This window comes from Schistosoma haematobium, chromosome 3, assembly GCF_000699445.3.
Source record: "Schistosoma haematobium chromosome 3, whole genome shotgun sequence".
NCBI lineage: Eukaryota > Metazoa > Platyhelminthes > Trematoda > Strigeidida > Schistosomatidae > Schistosoma > Schistosoma haematobium.
The window spans coordinates 29356508-29376601 of record NC_067198.1 but is presented as its reverse complement, the minus strand read 5'-3'; the positions used below and the strand labels follow the sequence as shown (position 1 = coordinate 29376601).

Here is a 20094-nt window from a genome sequence, read left to right as displayed (position 1 = left end):
TTCATTCAACCAGAAAATAAGGAATCTATTTATGTTGCAGATAATGGTGCAGCAATGGACAATTCAGAAGCATATCCTGTGGAGGATTCACATCCCTTTATACCTGAATCAGAACGTAATATTTGTAACGTATCCGGCTCACAGCAAGAAAATACTGTTCTAAATGCTCATGAAGTTGTGACAATACCAGATGATCAAGAACCAGATCCTGTAGATGAAGCCCAGAGTCCAGAATTGAATGAAACGCTACTGGTTCTGTCTAGCTCTGAAAATAAACTCCAGCTCGAACAAAATTGTGATCCACGTGCTATTAGTCGAGAAAGCTGTGGGGACTCGTATTCAGAAAATAACTGGAGCAACACGATGAACCCAATTGTACCAGATGTTACTCGAAATCACCGGAAGACAGAAATTGATATTGAGTCGACTTATCCGATTTCTAATGACAATGTACCAAATATTGGTTCTCAGAATAATACATATAATTTTAATGAAACTTCTTATAACAATGAAGAAAATATGTCGGCTGTTTCAAATGATGGTCAAAAATCTAATTTAATTTTGTTAGGCGTTGACTTTCTTAATGACTCATTATCTACTAACGAGATTCATAATGAATTTGGAAGTAATGACCTCAAGTCGATGGTCGTTCATCATCATCTAGTCATTTTTAGTGGATTCTCCATTCAATACGAGAAACATGGTTTAATCAAAGTCCTATTAGTTGTAATTTGGAGACATAAGGACCCAACATTATTTCGCGGGAGGAGGGAGGAGGAGGAGAATGTTGGAGTATTTATAGTTACACATAATTTTTTCTAAAATCAGAATCTAAACTTGGAATCTTAAAAAAAAGGGGAGGTGTTATATCCGGTGAAGATTAAATAACAGGTAACTTCCGAGGACTATTCATGGACTAATATTCTATAAACATTCTTATTGTATAACTACTCAACAATTACACTATGTATATTTATATTCCTTTTATGATAAGCTTTATTTTGACCTATAATTTATTATTGTACGATTTACGGTTCTTAAGTTATGTTCAGTTTATTAACTACTGCCTCCCACATTCACAGCCACTTTTTGGGCTTATTTGTGTACAAATATTATTTCCTATTTTATGGTACGTTGTGGTCTGTGTGATTGATATATAAACCAAGTATGCCTGAAATAAACGATCTGCTCTGATTCGGAAGCTGGTATTGTGTTCTGTACTCAAGTGGAAGGGCTCGTAGGACATAGGACCAATAAGGACGCTAAACTGCCCACACCGGTTGAACGTCATTGGTTGGCCTAGTGTGAAGATTCGTATAAGTCGTATTCGGATTGGTAGATAAATCGTGCGATAGAAAAACCAGACATCCAAGGTCATAACAATTGGCGACGGGGATTTTGGCAACAACGAAAAAATAATAATACGACAAGTGGTGACTCAGATTTTGGAAATAAATTAGCTGTAATAATTGCCGGTGATTTTTGGAGTTAATATTATTATTGGCACAAAAATGTCGATTTCTTTAGAACAGTTGCAGTTAATATTACAGCTACAGCACCAGCAGATGTTAGCCTTGCAACAACAACTATTTGAAACAGTTTTGGGCAGACTTTTCATTCAACCAGAAAATAAGGAATCTATTTATGTTGCAGATAATGGTGCAGCAATGGACAATTCAGAAGCATATCCTGTGGAGGATTCACATCCCTTTATACCTGAATCAGAACGTAATATTTGTAACGTATCCGGCTCACAGCAAGAAAATACTGTTCTAAATGCTCATGAAGTTGTGACAATACCAGATGATCAAGAACCAGATCCTGTAGATGAAGCCCAGAGTCCAGAATTGAATGAAACGCTACTGGTTCTGTCTAGCTCTGAAAATAAACTCCAGCTCGAACAAAATTGTGATCCACGTGCTATTAGTCGAGAAAGCTGTGGGGACTCGTATTCAGAAAATAACTGGAGCAACACGATGAACCCAATTGTACCAGATGTTACTCGAAATCACCGGAAGACAGAAATTGATATTGAGTCGACTTATCCGATTTCTAATGACAATGTACCAAATATTGGTTCTCAGAATAATACATATAATTTTAATGAAACTTCTTATAACAATGAAGAAAATATGTCGGCTGTTTCAAATGATGGTCAAAAATCTAATTTAATTTTGTTAGGCGTTGACTTTCTTAATGACTCATTATCTACTAACGAGATTCATAATGAATTTGGAAGTAATGACCTCAAGTCGATGGTCGTTCATCATCATCTAGTCATTTTTAGTGGATTCTCCATTCAATACGAGAAACATGGTTTAATCAAAGTCCTATTAGTTGTAATTTGGAGACATAAGGACCCAACATTATTTCGCGGAGGAGGAGGAGGAGGAGGAGGAGAATGTTGGAGTATTTATAGTTACACATAATTTTTTCTAAAATCAGAATCTAAACTTGGAATCTTAAAAAAAGGGGAGGTGTTATATCCGGTGAAGATTAAATAACAGGTAACTTCCGAGGACTATTCATGGACTAATATTCTATAAACATTCTTATTGTATAACTACTCAACAATTACACTATGTATATTTATATTCCTTTTATGATAAGCTTTATTTTGACCTATAATTTATTATTGTACGATTTACGGTTCTTAAGTTATGTTCAGTTTATTAACTACTGCCTCCCACATTCACAGCCACTTTTTGGGCTTATTTGTGTACAAATATTATTTCCTATTTTATGGTACGTTGTGGTCTGTGTGATTGATATATAAACCAAGTATGCCTGAAATAAACGATCTGCTCTGATTCGGAAGCTGGTATTGTGTTCTGTACTCAAGTGGAAGGGCTCGTAGGACATAGGACCAATAAGGACGCTAAACTGCCCACACCGGTTGAACGTCATTGGTTGGCCTAGTGTGAAGATTCGTATAAGTCGTATTCGGATTGGTAGATAAATCGTGCGATAGAAAAACCAGACATCCAAGGTCATAACAATTGGCGACGGGGATTTTGGCAACAACGAAAAAAATAATAATACGACAAGTGGTGACTCAGATTTTGGAAATAAATTAGCTGTAATAATTGCCGGTGATTTTTGGAGTTAATATTATTATTGGCACAAAAAATGTCGATTTCTTTAGAACAGTTGCAGTTAATATTACAGCTACAGCACCAGCAGATGTTAGCCTTCCAACAACAACAGAACCAGCAGATGTTAGCCTTGCAACAACAACTATTTGAAACAGTTTTGGGCAGACTTTTCATTCAACCAGAAAATAAGGAATCTATTTATGTTGCAGATAATGGTGCAGCAATGGACAATTCAGAAGCATATCCTGTGGAGGATTCACATCCCTTTATACCTGAATCAGAACGTAATATTTGTAACGTATCCGGCTCACAGCAAGAAAATACTGTTCTAAATGCTCATGAAGTTGTGACAATACCAGATGATCAAGAACCAGATCCTGTAGATGAAGCCCAGAGTCCAGAATTGAATGAAACGCTACTGGTTCTGTCTAGCTCTGAAAATAAACTCCAGCTCGAACAAAATTGTGATCCACGTGCTATTAGTCGAGAAAGCTGTGGGGACTCGTATTCAGAAAATAACTGGAGCAACACGATGAACCCAATTGTACCAGATGTTACTCGAAATCACCGGAAGACAGAAATTGATATTGAGTCGACTTATCCGATTTCTAATGACAATGTACCAAATATTGGTTCTCAGAATAATACATATAATTTTAATGAAACTTCTTATAACAATGAAGAAAATATGTCGGCTGTTTCAAATGATGGTCAAAAATCTAATTTAATTTTGTTAGGCGTTGACTTTCTTAATGACTCATTATCTACTAACGAGATTCATAATGAATTTGGAAGTAATGACCTCAAGTCGATGGTCGTTCATCATCATCTAGTCATTTTTAGTGGATTCTCCATTCAATACGAGAAACATGGTTTAATCAAAGTCCTATTAGTTGTAATTTGGAGACATAAGGACCCAACATTATTTCGCGGAGGAGGAGGAGGAGGAGGAGAATGTTGGAGTATTTATAGTTACACATAATTTTTTCTAAAATCAGAATCTAAACTTGGAATCTTAAAAAAAGGGGAGGTGTTATATCCGGTGAAGATTAAATAACAGGTAACTTCCGAGGACTATTCATGGACTAATATTCTATAAACATTCTTATTGTATAACTACTCAACAATTACACTATGTATATTTATATTCCTTTTATGATAAGCTTTATTTTGACCTATAATTTATTATTGTACGATTTACGGTTCTTAAGTTATGTTCAGTTTATTAACTACTGCCTCCCACATTCACAGCCACTTTTTGGGCTTATTTGTGTACAAATATTATTTCCTATTTTATGGTACGTTGTGGTCTGTGTGATTGATATATAAACCAAGTATGCCTGAAATAAACGATCTGCTCTGATTCGGAAGCTGGTATTGTGTTCTGTACTCAAGTGGAAGGGCTCGTAGGACATAGGACCAATAAGGACGCTAAACTGCCCACACCGGTTGAACGTCATTGGTTGGCCTAGTGTGAAGATTCGTATAAGTCGTATTCGGATTGGTAGATAAATCGTGCGATAGAAAAACCAGACATCCAAGGTCATAACAATTGGCGACGGGGATTTTGGCAACAACGAAAAAATAATAATACGACAAGTGGTGACTCAGATTTTGGAAATAAATTAGCTGTAATAATTGCCGGTGATTTTTGGAGTTAATATTATTATTGGCACAAAAAATGTCGATTTCTTTAGAACAGTTGCAGTTAATATTACAGCTACAGCACCAGCAGATGTTAGCCTTGCAACAACAACTATTTGAAACAGTTTTGGGCAGACTTTTCATTCAACCAGAAAATAAGGAATCTATTTATGTTGCAGATAATGGTGCAGCAATGGACAATTCAGAAGCATATCCTGTGGAGGATTCACATCCCTTTATACCTGAATCAGAACGTAATATTTGTAACGTATCCGGCTCACAGCAAGAAAATACTGTTCTAAATGCTCATGAAGTTGTGACAATACCAGATGATCAAGAACCAGATCCTGTAGATGAAGCCCAGAGTCCAGAATTGAATGAAACGCTACTGGTTCTGTCTAGCTCTGAAAATAAACTCCAGCTCGAACAAAATTGTGATCCACGTGCTATTAGTCGAGAAAGCTGTGGGGACTCGTATTCAGAAAATAACTGGAGCAACACGATGAACCCAATTGTACCAGATGTTACTCGAAATCACCGGAAGACAGAAATTGATATTGAGTCGACTTATCCGATTTCTAATGACAATGTACCAAATATTGGTTCTCAGAATAATACATATAATTTTAATGAAACTTCTTATAACAATGAAGAAAATATGTCGGCTGTTTCAAATGATGGTCAAAAATCTAATTTAATTTTGTTAGGCGTTGACTTTCTTAATGACTCATTATCTACTAACGAGATTCATAATGAATTTGGAAGTAATGACCTCAAGTCGATGGTCGTTCATCATCATCTAGTCATTTTTAGTGGATTCTCCATTCAATACGAGAAACATGGTTTAATCAAAGTCCTATTAGTTGTAATTTGGAGACATAAGGACCCAACATTATTTCGCGGAGGAGGAGGAGGAGGAGGAGAATGTTGGAGTATTTATAGTTACACATAATTTTTTCTAAAATCAGAATCTAAACTTGGAATCTTAAAAAAAAGGGGAGGTGTTATATCCGGTGAAGATTAAATAACAGGTAACTTCCGAGGACTATTCATGGACTAATATTCTATAAACATTCTTATTGTATAACTACTCAACAATTACACTATGTATATTTATATTCCTTTTATGATAAGCTTTATTTTGACCTATAATTTATTATTGTACGATTTACGGTTCTTAAGTTATGTTCAGTTTATTAACTACTGCCTCCCACATTCACAGCCACTTTTTGGGCTTATTTGTGTACAAATATTATTTCCTATTTTATGGTACGTTGTGGTCTGTGTGATTGATATATAAACCAAGTATGCCTGAAATAAACGATCTGCTCTGATTCGGAAGCTGGTATTGTGTTCTGTACTCAAGTGGAAGGGCTCGTAGGACATAGGACCAATAAGGACGCTAAACTGCCCACACCGGTTGAACGTCATTGGTTGGCCTAGTGTGAAGATTCGTATAAGTCGTATTCGGATTGGTAGATAAATCGTGCGATAGAAAAACCAGACATCCAAGTTCATAGCAGTTAGTTTTAACCTCGCTTAACTTTAGGAGTCTGATATAGTTTAGTAAAATGATCTCAAAATAGAGATATTTGAAATCTAAATAGCTCTAATACTAAAATTAATGTGAAAGTGTTTAGTAGTGAATTTGATTACATATGCAGAACTAAAAGATGAAGTGATAAAACTAAGCGTGAAAACTCAACTATAAAATTTTGAGTATAAAAATTAGGCTGGATTCCTTGAAGAACAGCATTCTATTGATTCATATTATGTTATAAATATTTTATGGTGGCATTTACATAGTACTTCACTTAAGGATTATATCATATGTTAATCTTCATTTTGTGAATAATAATCGTGTTGTGATAAGGAAGTAATTTTAAAGAAATGTCAGACTTGAAAAATATCTCAGAATTATGAACTACCTTTTCGGAGCCTATTAAGGGATGGAGCAACCTACCTTAAGTTAAAATTATGAACACATTCATTACTGAACAGTTGGAAAATCAAATGTTTCAGAACAAAAGAATGTATTGAAGGTGTTTTATTGCTTGTGAACTATTGCTTGTAAGACTTGTTGATTTGATCCATAATAAAGTTACCGATTTATAGACTTATGTTATCCTAATGTAATTTTTATAATTAGTTCAGTAACTTGGAATGAACAACAAGACCGTAGTGTGGTGTTAACTTAACACTAGATAAAAAATCAATGTTAGTTATCACAGAACAATACAGTCAACTGTATTGTATAAGGCTGGTCATCAGTGCAAACTGTTTACAAATAAGGGGGGAGGATAGTTTTTGGGGTAAGTCTTCTATAATTATGGTTTTGTTTAGTTAGTTAGTTTGTTGGAAGACTTATGAAACAGGTTTATCTTTGAGATAACTAAGATAATCTAAATAATTTATATAATGAATAATGAATCTAATGCACATTAAATATTTTTATTTATTACTTATTTTCATTTATATTTTTTTAAAATATCCTCATATATAATACAACTATGATGACTCCCTAATGATCAGTTCATACGGTGAATCCAAAGTCTTGTTTCGACAAATTTAAAATTAGTTACTATGAGTTCTTGTTTGATAGTTTAACATTTTCTTATCGTTTCTTATGTATAGAGTAAGATAGTGTAATAATAGTAATATTAATAACAAATTGATTTTACCGAATTAGCTTTGAACCATAAAAACTAGTTTCATATGATCCAAAAGGATGGTGGGAATAATTTTTTATAAAAAAATAACCCTTATAGTTAGTTTATATTATAAATAAAATTGATAACAACTGTATTGAACTGCAGGAGTAATATGGTGTATCAAGAATCCTATTCAATTATTTATGTTAGACAAACATACATACATACATACATACATACTACTAGGATTCAATACAACAAGACAAGAATAGAATTAAACAATCAGAATTTCATGGAAATCACTTATGTTGTATAACAACAAATTAAACTTTTGAAGTCAATGTCATTCACCATGGGAGAGAGAAGATAGTTTAATTTAAAATTCAAAAAAATTTTTTTTTACTGGCATTTTCTTGATTGATAGTCCGGTTTTAATAACCGTAGTTACTGAATATACATTTAAGACATTGAAGTTAAATTAATTTACTGATCTTTTTTTTAAAAAAAGGAAATAATATTAAGAATGAATTCAATTTATGTATGAATTTAGAGGAGGTTTATTTTTTATTTGTCTAATAGACCATTCAAATTCACTGTCGTAATTTTGATTACCTGCAGATTTATTTATTTACTGATATTGTGTCAATTAGCCTTTCAAGTATTTTCAATCTGGGTTTGTGTAATAATTTCTGCATAGGTTGATTATAAATTACAGTTTTTAATCCAGATTCTAGTATTCAGTAACATGAGTTTTAAACTTTAGAAAATTTGTTTACTCACTCAGAACTATACATTTTGTAAGTTGATTGTTTACAAAAATTTGTCATGAAGCTAATCTTTACTAACTTTAAAATTAAAATGGAAATCATTATACTGTTCACACATTCAGTCAGTCAATCAGTCAGCTACGACGTAGGATCAGGCACATATATGCATCGGTCCAAGTTGCCATACCTCATTAGCACAACAAGATGACAGATTAAATGAAATGTTAGTTAGACAAAACTTACCATGCGTAAAACAATTTGTATCGTATTCTGTACCACATTGGCCTGTTTCGATACAATTAGGGAAAGGATAAGATTTACGTAGACTACTACCATAACAGCTATCCATTGTTATATCTGTGTAACTTTCAAGATCTGGATAGAATGGTTTTTTAATTGGATGTTGAAATGGACGACCTCTTATTAATTTTAATACACCTGGTGTAATAGCAGCAATCAAGATGAGAAAACTTAATCCAGATATAACAGCACAGACAATGATGAATACTTTTAAATTTTCTGTCAAAGTATTTACATCACCATCAATTTTTGGAGTTGGATTACTATTACTATCTTTGTTTTCAATTGATGAAAATGAATTATCAATAGCAATTAATGTAGCCATACTGAGTAAAGTGATCACATTGACAAATACCCATATACATGATGGAAGACAACAAACTTTACGATACGTTTTCGTTGAATCACCTGAAATCAATAAATAATATTGAAATGAATGAGTTTAAGTAGTGAAATTTTTAATGTGTGATAGTTTGTTAGGTCTTGGTTATAATGAATGAATATCTATTGATATTATATATCATTATACAATAATAGACTTTCTTCTTGAAATCATAGTTAAGTATTGTCAATGAACTGAATGATTCAAGTGTGGTGATAGCCTTTAGAATCGAATTTAAAATATTAATAAACTGTTACATGAACATTGAGTAAGTATTCTTCTTTTGATAAATCTCAAAGTTTAAAAAGAGCTGTATACACTTGTTAGACAATACTAAATCGATACGATCTATACTTGATTCATATCTGACAGCAGAAACTGACTATTCATAGTCCTGGATATCAACAACAGTCCTTCCTAATGCTCGCATATCTTGCAAAAATGTTAGCAAATGTGTGGAGTCAGAAATTCGGTGAAAAACAGTTAACATTTGAATCGAAAGACACTGAATTTAAGTCTGGATAAGAATATACTAAATATAATTAGAATAATTGAAATTCTTTATTTAATTTGTATTAAGTAAATCTAAATATGTTGTCGGTTAAAAAATATAGGGAAAACGGTCTTTTATAAGACTCACGAATATGAACTGAGGGTAATGTACATTTGATAAGATTCTAAATTAAATTAGCTCAAATATTTGTGATCTTTTTTTACATATCTTTAAACCAAACTAAAAATTAGTATGAACTATATAGAGAAGAAATCCCAATGGATCTAAAGAAGAAATAAGTTAAGAAAATCGAATTATTTCAAGTACTAAATAAGAACAGTAGATGCCATTCATTAGTTTTTCTTAATTTTGACAAGCAATGAAAATAGTCTGGAGATTTATATATATATATATATATATATATATATATATATATATATAAATGCGTTTCCAGTACCTAATTATCATTATCAATGTGTGACGTTTTAAAGTGAGAAAACATGCAGTAACTACATGTGAGTTTGGTAGTTTGAATAGAAATGATCCAGTTAACCAATCGGTGGAAAGTCCTGCCCAACCAGGAGTGTTCGAAAATTCCGAAAATATTCTGAAGGAACTCATAAAATTAATATGCTTTGTCCATGTGGGTTGTTCTATTTTTTCGATCAATAAATCTATGTTTGTCGATTTTTCTATTTATTTTTCTGTGTCGCGTCGTCTGTTTATGATTTCTACTGGTATATGACAGTAATTCTAGGGAAATGGTTTATATCTCTTCTCAACTAGTTACTACTCATTGGACTAACCACATACTGATAATGTGTTATTGGATAACAGTTATGATATACAAATTTGCCGCTGATAGTTCGTTATTGGGTGAAAATAATTAGCAAACATACAACAATAGTTCAAACTAAATGGTTACGACATAATATATTTAAAATGACGTCAAGAATTCAGAATGGAAAATAATTGTCTAAGTCTTTGTTTACCTACCATATACATCTTTACTTGCCCATTGTAATCTAACAGGCAAACAACCATATTTTTGTTCAATGGAAATCCACATTTTCTCAGCTAAGTGTACTGCTGCCTCTGTACTGGTAGAAAAGGTGGACAAATTTATGCTGATTGGTAGCAATCTAACAAAGAAATGTATGAAGAGAAATAGCTATTGGTAAGAGGTGGTTAGTATAAGAAATTTTAGTATCATTGGAAGAATTCTGTAGAAAATGAGTAATGGAGGAATATTATTATAAAATAATGGAGAGAGCATCCTAAATATCACCATTAACCAATCATAGTGAAAAACTCTCTTCAACCGACTTACAGTCAAATGATGGGAAATTTTAAGGGCAAATAATACAAGAATTAATGTTATAATGAGTAAGGATCTTCCCATTAGTAAAAACCGTGCATCACTTAAATCTCATTGAATGAGGTACCTTTATTATTTAAACTTGAGTGAGGAAGGGATTAAAAACGACCCTTATTCCAACTCAGCCTGTTTCATAACACTAGTTACTCATTAATCCACTCTAAAAACCAATCGTTATCTCTCTAAGGTTACCTCTAGTTGCATTTATAAATTTGCATATACTTGTGGGCGCGTATGTAGGAAGGTATAAGTGAAAGAATTGGCTATACGTTTTTAAGATACGCTCGTAAAACGTATACCGTATTATCAGACGGGGTTTTGTGGAGATTTTAGAAATTTCAATAGTTGAAATCATGAGTCAATTGAAGCTAGACCACCGTGGAGAACCTGTAAGCACCAGACAGCCGTTTCGTCCCAGTGTGGGACTCCTCAGCAGTGCGCATCCACGATCCCGCCTCTCGCGAGGTTCGAACCCAGGACCTAACAGTATTAAATAGAAAGGATCATATAAATATTTCTAAAGTATTCAAAATAACACATGACAATCGATAATTTACTTCATGTTAGAGAGGCAATCTCTATTATATATTTCCGACCTTATGTATGGTGGAAAGCGTGATAAACGTCTGTTATTATTGAGATAATAGTAATCGAGTGAATTTCTCGATTGTATGATCTTTTTTCAACTATCCATCGATATTCATCCACTAAATTTATATTAATCCTAATTTTATCGACTAGCTAGGAAACCAATCTTTACTTTCATCATGATTGTGTCATCCTCTCCATTTTTATGAAGCTTGTTATTGATTATAACTTGACTCTACATATTTTGTGATGTTGTTCGACATATATACACTGAAAAACCCTAGTTGCTTAGTTTAATATAAGATTTAGGATTTTCTCCCTTCTCTCATGATTGCCGTGTAATTTTGAGCATCTATCTAAACTTTGCTAGTTAAATTATACTAAACATTTATTGTAATTTTATTCTGTTTGCCACTGATGTAAGGTTTTAGAGTGGACTGAGTTAATTTTAGCTTAACAATAATGTTATCACTTTGTTTAAATAACGCTACTAGCTGTTTACTTGGTTATTATCATATTTGAAAAACTCACCAATTAATGGTAAATATTTTTAAGAGAGTTTTAATTTTTTTTATGAGATAAAAGTTTAGCAAAACACACAGGTTTCTCTTGTTTCATAACCCATAGTGAATATGACAGTTATCTTTACTAACCATATTTCTCATAAACATTCAACCAGGATAGCAGAATAAAGGATTGGACGCTTCTGTTAAACTACAGAACTAAACGTAAGTTTTCTGAGTATACTTGCATAGTATGTTTCACATACTTTGATGTCTGTCTACTGTTTACGATATGACAGGTTTCGGTTTAGAAGATAAGGAAGAAAACTATTAGAAAATGTTGCTTGTGAGAAGCAGCAATGAAATAATATCAAGAAACAATTGACGCATTGATGTGAAACTCCCGAAAATGTGTTGTCATACATAAACGTTAAACTGAAAAGTGAAAGATTAGAGACATGTTTAGTGATGAAAACATTAAATACCACTTAGAAGTTTAGCCAGCAAACATATAGTCAGTGTTCAATAGAAACTGAGAATAATTACATAAAGATTAATTAGCTTATCAAAGCAAAATTCTGGGAGTTAGATAATTGTATACTATTTATTTTCAAACCGGTTACAAACTACAAATGTTCTATGTATATAGCACAGAAGCACATATTTCGATTTTTTTTTGTAAAATTTAAAGTCTTTAAAAGTCATTCTGCTAGAATTTCGTCAAAATTAACAATCAACTAACTTACCGTACAGGTTGAGCAACACGAGGAGCTTGTGGAGAACGATAAAATAGTATATTAAATAATAAATTACACCCTCTCATATAACGAGATATTGTTTCAGCTAATTCAATAGTTTTCGACCAGTGTTTAATACGAACTCCAAATATAATTACACCTAAATAGTGAAGATAGTAGATAGTTGTTCAAAGTCTATATTGAAATGGACTAACATGAATGTAAATATGAATGAATAATTTTTTATTGATTGTTCGAATCTTTCGATTAAAGTACAGGACTGCAGTTGATCAATCCCCTATTCGAACGAACAATACAAAAAGGAATTTGAACTTTACCCCATTTCACAAGCTAGTGGCTATCTGGACTCGGTTGCGATTACATTTGAAGCTTTGTTAGGCTTATTAAACATGATTTCATCAGTTTTGCTTATTACACATTTTAACAAATATACCAAGGTCTCATCTTTTTCATTCAAATTTGATCATCATTTGTTAAATGCTTGATAATCCTTTTACTATACTTTAAATCTAAATGTTAACTCATTTGTGGATGAGATGCAACAGACTGTATGTCTTATTAAAAGTACTTGACATACATTATTATTGATGAATAACATTCAATATCAGGGAATTTAATATATAACTAACTGTTAAGCTTATCACTAGACTTTGTTTCAAACATTCATAGATGGACCAATTACATACAATACAATAAACAGTAGTACATAAGAGATAAAATTTCATTAAAAAAAACACAAATGAGTTTATTATCTTTAATCTATATTCAAAAGTTAATCTTTCTTACTGTCAATCAGAAGTTAGTTTTCTATTTTTTTCCTTATTTACTTGAAAGTGTTTACAAATATTGACTATTCTACACTACTGAGTTATTTCATGCACATAGTTCCGTTTATTATCTTAAAGACAGCAAGAACAAAGAGTGGTGCAGAATAATATGGATTCGTGTCAGAAGGGGTTTTGTGGAGATTGTAGTAATTTCAATAGTTGAGATAATGAGTCAATTGAAGCTGCTGAGGAGTCCCACAATAGGACAAAACGGCCTTCCATTGCTTCCAGGTTTTCCATGGTTGTCTAGCTGAATTAAATTCGAGTAATTTGAATTAGAAATTTTTCTTCGGCATGCGTTTATTAGTACAAAGTCCAATATTTTTTTAAATGTAAAAATCAGTTTCAAGGCATAAATAATGAAGATTAATTCAGTTCTGTAAGAAAACAGTTGATTAATAATCAAATGAAAACGAAGGTTCTAGGTACCATCTATTATGTAACAGAAGACGTTAAAATCAAGATAAAACAGTCATTGGTTATCAGTTAGTTATAATTATAAAAGATGACATTTAAACTGAATTTAACAGTATCGAATGATGACAATGCCCATTTCAGTGAAAATATGATAACAGTAATATACAGAATAACTAGTGATGATATCGAACTAAGATACTTGTAAATATCAGTATAAATGTATAAAGTTATTTTGGCGAACCGGAAAATAAAACTTAATCACTCTGTATAAATTTCCAAATTTCTTGTTTAATTAATTTATTACACCTGTCACGTTCAAATAGCTTGAATATCTGGGCTACCCGTTCCCGCAATCTGGATAATTCAACAAGTTATCTGTTTTCTTGTTTGTTTTAACACAGCATTATGCCTATTAGTCTCATAACCTATTCAGGTGCGTTTGTGAGAAGTTTACCACATTTCGCTATACAAGTTACAAAAGAGTCCAATCAGAGACATCGTGGTTGCTGGCTATATACATTGAAAATAATGTACATTATTCAGATGTCCATTCCTGAACTGATAACATCTAACTGACGACCACTCAATATTTATCGCAACGTTCGACAAAGAAGTAAGAAAAGGAAACCTTTTGAAATAATTTGTGCTGGGAATTCTATATTGTACCGAAAATATAATATTGAATAAAGCCAATAATAATAATAAATGCCTCATTGAGTTACTTCTATAATGTTATCAAGTTTATTGTATGGCTAAATCTCAGAAATCCTAAATTGTAATCTCAAATTTAATCTAAACTAAACTGTATAGAATGAATCAAAATATTTTGAATTATTATTCTTAGAACACCTAATAAACATAATGATATTGTTTTGTTTTAAAGGATATTTCAGATAACGTACTTTATTTAACTGAAGATATTCAAAACCAGTCTGGATTATTAATAATCAAAGTAATTATTCGAAAATCAAGAAGTTGCTACGTTGCATAATATATGAAAAAGAGAGGGAACAGAATATTTTGATGCATGGCCAGTAGAATAGTAGTTACGTAGTGCTACATCAATCATATACAAAAGGAACTTGATAAAGACTCATTGTGCCATAATGATTTGTTCGGATGATACTATTGTAGATGAATTGGTTAATATTCGTAACTTACTTAGTAAGAATGAGTACCCAACGAAATTCATCGACAAACACATGAAGGAGATGAAAAGAAGGACAAAGATATCAACCGTTTCTAAGAAAGTATTGTTCTCAAAATTACAATTTTTAAATGAAACTACTGAAAAAATCGTGACTCAGAAGCTAAGAAAAGCGATACAAAGAACACTTAATGCAGCCAGACTGTGCTATCTTCTACAACCACCCCACAATAAGGACTGTAAATAAAGACAGACGGCCTGAATTCGCCAAATCCATGCGTATTTGTCGATTTAAATGCTCCTGTGGAGCCAGTTATGTAGGGCGTACAATTCACCAAGTTATTCATCGTATAACAGAGCATCATCCGTCGTGATTGAGCAAAGGACAGGTAAGAGTGATTAAAGGTTCTATTCTCGCTCACTTGGTTGACACAGGTCATCAAGTTGAATTGAATAAAGCTTTTAAGGTTATCTACCATATCCCATTAAATTTGCCACATGATTTACGAGTGCGTCTTTTGCACATTGCTGATGCCATCGCAATCCATCTTCACAAACCTAACCTTTGCATCCAAAAGAAGGTTGTAATACCACTTTCACTACCTTGGCCATCGGTATAGGGGCGTTTGTATCAAAACATTGATAACATAATTTCGTACTTCTTCCATTTTGTTTTTACTTTTTGTTTTTTGAACTTTGTCTTTTACTTATCCTCAACATTCATCTCTTGATTCTTACATAACAACTATTCTACTGGCCATGCATCAAAATATTCTGTTCCCTCTCTTTTTCATATATTATGCAACGTAGCAACTTCTTGATTTTCGAATAATTACTTTGATTATTATTAATCCTCTTTCTTCTAATTACTCAATGTTAATTTATAATCGAAATGTCATTAAGTAATTATTACGTAACGTATTCACTCAATGAGTATTATCTCATTATTGTAAATCATATATATTATATATATATTAGTGTGGAGTCACGATGAAAAACTAACTGAAAAGCAATTTCTTCGCTCGATTCGTTTCTACTTTATTTACCAAATGTCAAAATGGGAATTTTCACTATTACCTCTAAATGTTTAAATATTCGTGATTCAATTCTGTTTTTAAGAAATACATGTAGGAAATCAGAACTTGTAATCGAATTCAAGTGAAACTAGAGTTTAATTAGGTTTTTCACTTTTTATACAGATTAGTCAAAGTAGATAAACATTTTCAAAACCTTAATACCATAGCACGACTTCAGTTGGATAAATTAAAATCAATCAGGTTTATATTTTCATCTGTGTAAATACTGATGTTTCTGAAAAATTCCAATGATGACTACCGTGTTAATTATTATCAGTGGAACTGGAAACATCTCTTTTAAACAAAAAAATCATTCAGCGTGACTGATTATTTGTACACTTGTAAGGTATGCTACTTATAATTAAAGATATATGTAGTATGTAACACTAGTTGAAAGTGGAATGTCAGAGAGCAGAAGGTTGAGAAGATTGAAATGAAGAGAAGGAAACTGAAAGTAATCAAGATAACGAGAGGAATGAAGGATCCACGAAGTTTATAAAAGACAACTCGAAGATGAGCAAATGATGCACTTGATGTATTATTTCTACGTTTTATTAAACCACCGTGTGACTCTGCATTGAACAAAAAATTGGTCTTCCATACCTTAGTGTTTTGTCACTACACAATTATAGGGCCTTATCAGTATGGGGTTGTAGAAATCACTAAGTCTTTGATTGAGATCATGAACCGATTGATGTTAGACCACCATTAAAAACCTGTAATCATTGGATGACCGTTTTTTTCTATTATGGGACTTCTCAGCAGTGCGCATTCACAATCCTGCTCGCGGAATTCAAACCCAGCGCCTTCGGCTCCCCACGCAAACGTTTAACCTCTGGTCCGCATCCAACAATCGCAATGTCTAACCTCGAGCAAATAAAAAGACGCAAACAATAAGCAGAATAGGACTGTTTGAAACAAACTCCCTGATAAATATTCTAGTTTAAAATCTGTTAGTTTGGATAACGACAAAATAGTCGGTTTTTACAAGTAAATCCTTAGAATATCTATATTTTTTCAATATACAAATGCATTAATACAAAAGGAAATCAACCTTCATTTAATAATAATAATAATACGATGTATACTATGTTACTTATTTAACACAATAATTTTTATTAGTCACTATGTATCTATTTGGCATTCTACAATTTTATGAATATTTCATCTCAGGTGTAGTAACATCATTTGTATTATGCACTTTGATAAATATATATACATTGGGTAGAAAAGTCAGTCAATAAATTTATTTCTGATATGGAACATAATTAAAGTGGTATTTAGTGGAACTAGTATATTTGCAATATCCCAATAGAATTTGCTTTACATTTATGTGTTTTGTAATGAAAAAAAGCTTCTATGCATTATATTTATCTTGCAATGGTTATATTGAATTCAGAGGTTAATTTAATCATACATAGTATGAAGGCTAAATAACGTCGAATATTTCTTATTCGTTGAAGTATCAACTTTAAAAATATGTGCAACTAGATATGTGTAAACCATTCATTGTACAATAAATGAAAGAGAGAAAAACAATACAAATCCGAATAGTCATTTCTGTGATATGTGATTCAAGAGGTTGTTAAATATTTTTTGTTGATGTAGTGTTCATAGATGTGAAATAGATAGATAAGTAAATGAATCTATTTGACATATCAAAAATATTCTGATTGAAAGTAGATTTTATTAGTAAGAAGTAGATTATCCTATTGGAGGATGTAAAAACCTTTACATATAGGAGCAGAATCATTGATGAACACGGTGGATCTGATGCAGATGTGAAGGTGAGGATCGACAAAGCAAGAGTGGCATATCGATAATTAAAGAACATCTGGAACTCAAAACAACTGTCAACCAACACAAAGGTCAGAATGTTCAATACAAATGTCAAAACAGTTATACTGTATGGGGCGGAAACTTGAAAAACTACGAAAGCCATCATTCAGAAGATACAAGTGTTTGTTCACAGTTGTCTACGCAAAATCCTTCGGATCCATTGGTCAGACACTATCAGCAGTAACCCAATATGGGTGAGAACAAACCAGATTGTAGTGGAGGAAGAAATGAGGAAGGAGCGCTAGAAGTGGATAGGACACCTATTGAGGATATCACCCAACTGCGCCACAAGACAAGCCCTCACATGTAATCCTCAAGGCCAAAGTAGGAGGGGAAGACCAGAGAACATATTACTTCAAGAAATGGAGATAGACATGGAAAGAATGAACAAAAATAGGATAGAACTAGAAAGATATGATCAGGACAGAGTGGGTTTGAGAATGCTGGTCGATGACCTATGCTCTATTGAGAGTAACAGGCGTTAGTAAGCAAGTAAAATTATCCCATCAAAAGTTCAGCTGTAACTAATTACGACTCTCATTTCATACGAACGTAAAATTCTATTTTTTTGAAATTTTATAATCTGTTAAACCCGCAAACACAACCCAGTGAAATATATGAATTCAACATTGCAAAATGTGGATACAAAAAGATAATATTGTATACTATTGGATGCTTTGAATGCCAGAAGCACTTAAACGGGATCCATTCGTTTCATAAAGTTAGTCACTACCATTTTAACTCAAAAAATTAAAGACGACTTTGTCCAACAACCTCATTATGTGAACAAGAGGCAAAATTATATCTAGCTATTTTTCTGTCAAATTATAGTATATTAATTACAAATTAGAGTACTTAATTGAGTAAAATATTGAAAAACTATTGACAAGTAAGCTGAAACTAAAGTGTTTATCATTTTTACAAATAAAAACGTTAATTGAAATTAAGACAATGAAGTCTAACTAAAACTTTCTGAGTAACTGGTATATAAATATTTTCCATTGTAACGTTTCTTTGTATGACAATTAGTACCAAGGGATTATTTGACAGATAATCGTAAAATCTGCTGGAAAAAAATCTACAAACACAATAAAAATAATAAATGTAACAAACTGTTTTGCATACAACTCTGTATTTGAAACGTAGACAACTATAACTTTTATAATGTCAAAAACGTTTACTTATAAGCTTTTTGAACGGTTTAAATATGTTTGATTGAATTTACTAAGAAACATAAAAGGTTATGGGAAGACTATAAATTATGGACGACCTTCAGAAGATAGAGTATAGAGTAAAAATATATTATACAAAACCAAGGAATTAGAGTGGATACACTTCTTTTAAATGGTTTAAAAGTTTTCAAGGTTAGAAAAAGGTTCGGAGATTCTAAAATCTTAATGCATACGATAGAGGAACACATCCATATGACTCCGTAACAGCTGACTTATGGAGACATGATGAGATGGAAAAAACTCGTTCAGCCTCGACCACATAGCTTCAATATTGTCTATGTGCACTCCAGTTGTTGGGTCCACAAAATGCCACTTGTGGACCACAACACCATGCACTTAATCAAATTAATGTAGGCATCGACACACTCCCTAATCACCCGTATATACTGTAGTACCCGGCTGAACATATTCCCGTATAATTGGTATTGACGTTGTAACCTAAAGGTTTCTAACCAGTCAGAAGTGTCTCTTTTGAGATAAGCTGTCGTATATTCCAAGGAGGTACATTTATGGAAGTACTACTTTCACAGCCTTCCTTAACACTACGTCGTCTTTTCAATTTTCGTCTTTTGACGACTGTTTCACTCCCAACTCTCCCAAGCGACTCATGTAAGCTTGTCATTTTCACTGCGCATATATCTGTACGATACTCATAACAGTGAACAGTCGAAGCTTCAGTAACATCTGTATATGTTGCAGTCACTGTTACTAGTACTTTTATTACCCGGTTCGCAACAATTATCATAATTTGCCTTAGTCTCAATATAGATCTAGCGAACAAGGTTCCTCTTCTAGCAGACTTCTTCCTCCCACATATATTACGTCGAAAGACATCATCACGGTAGCCCACAACTCATTTGATCACCACAGTCACAAATAAAGGAACTGTAGTAAACGAGAACACAAGTGGGAACAATCGAATGTATTTAAACACAAAATTACAGAATCTCTTAGTAAAATTTGAGAACCGTACACTAAAAAATTCATCTGCAAAGTG

The 20094-nt window shown here is 32.5% G+C and overlaps 1 protein-coding gene across 2 annotated transcripts in view; it reads right to left on the bottom strand.

Annotated features, from left to right (window-relative positions):
- The window catches only part of MS3_00005463 (uncharacterized protein), an 84058-nt gene that overhangs the window by 48256 nt on the left and 15708 nt on the right, over positions 1 to 20094 (bottom strand). Inside the window, exons 5-8 of one of the 2 annotated variants that reach the window (XM_051213535.1) lie at positions 13346 to 18943; positions 12548 to 12698; positions 10329 to 10474; positions 8401 to 8865 (exon numbers count right to left, since the gene is read on the bottom strand). In XM_051213535.1, coding sequence (XP_051069524.1) covers positions 8401 to 8865; positions 10329 to 10474; positions 12548 to 12624 — 688 coding nt within the window. In that variant the 5' untranslated portion in view covers positions 12625 to 12698; positions 13346 to 18943. The remainder of the gene's footprint in view (positions 1 to 8400; positions 8866 to 10328; positions 10475 to 12547; positions 12699 to 13345; positions 18944 to 20094) is intronic. The other variant, XM_051213534.1, reaches the window with a different exon arrangement.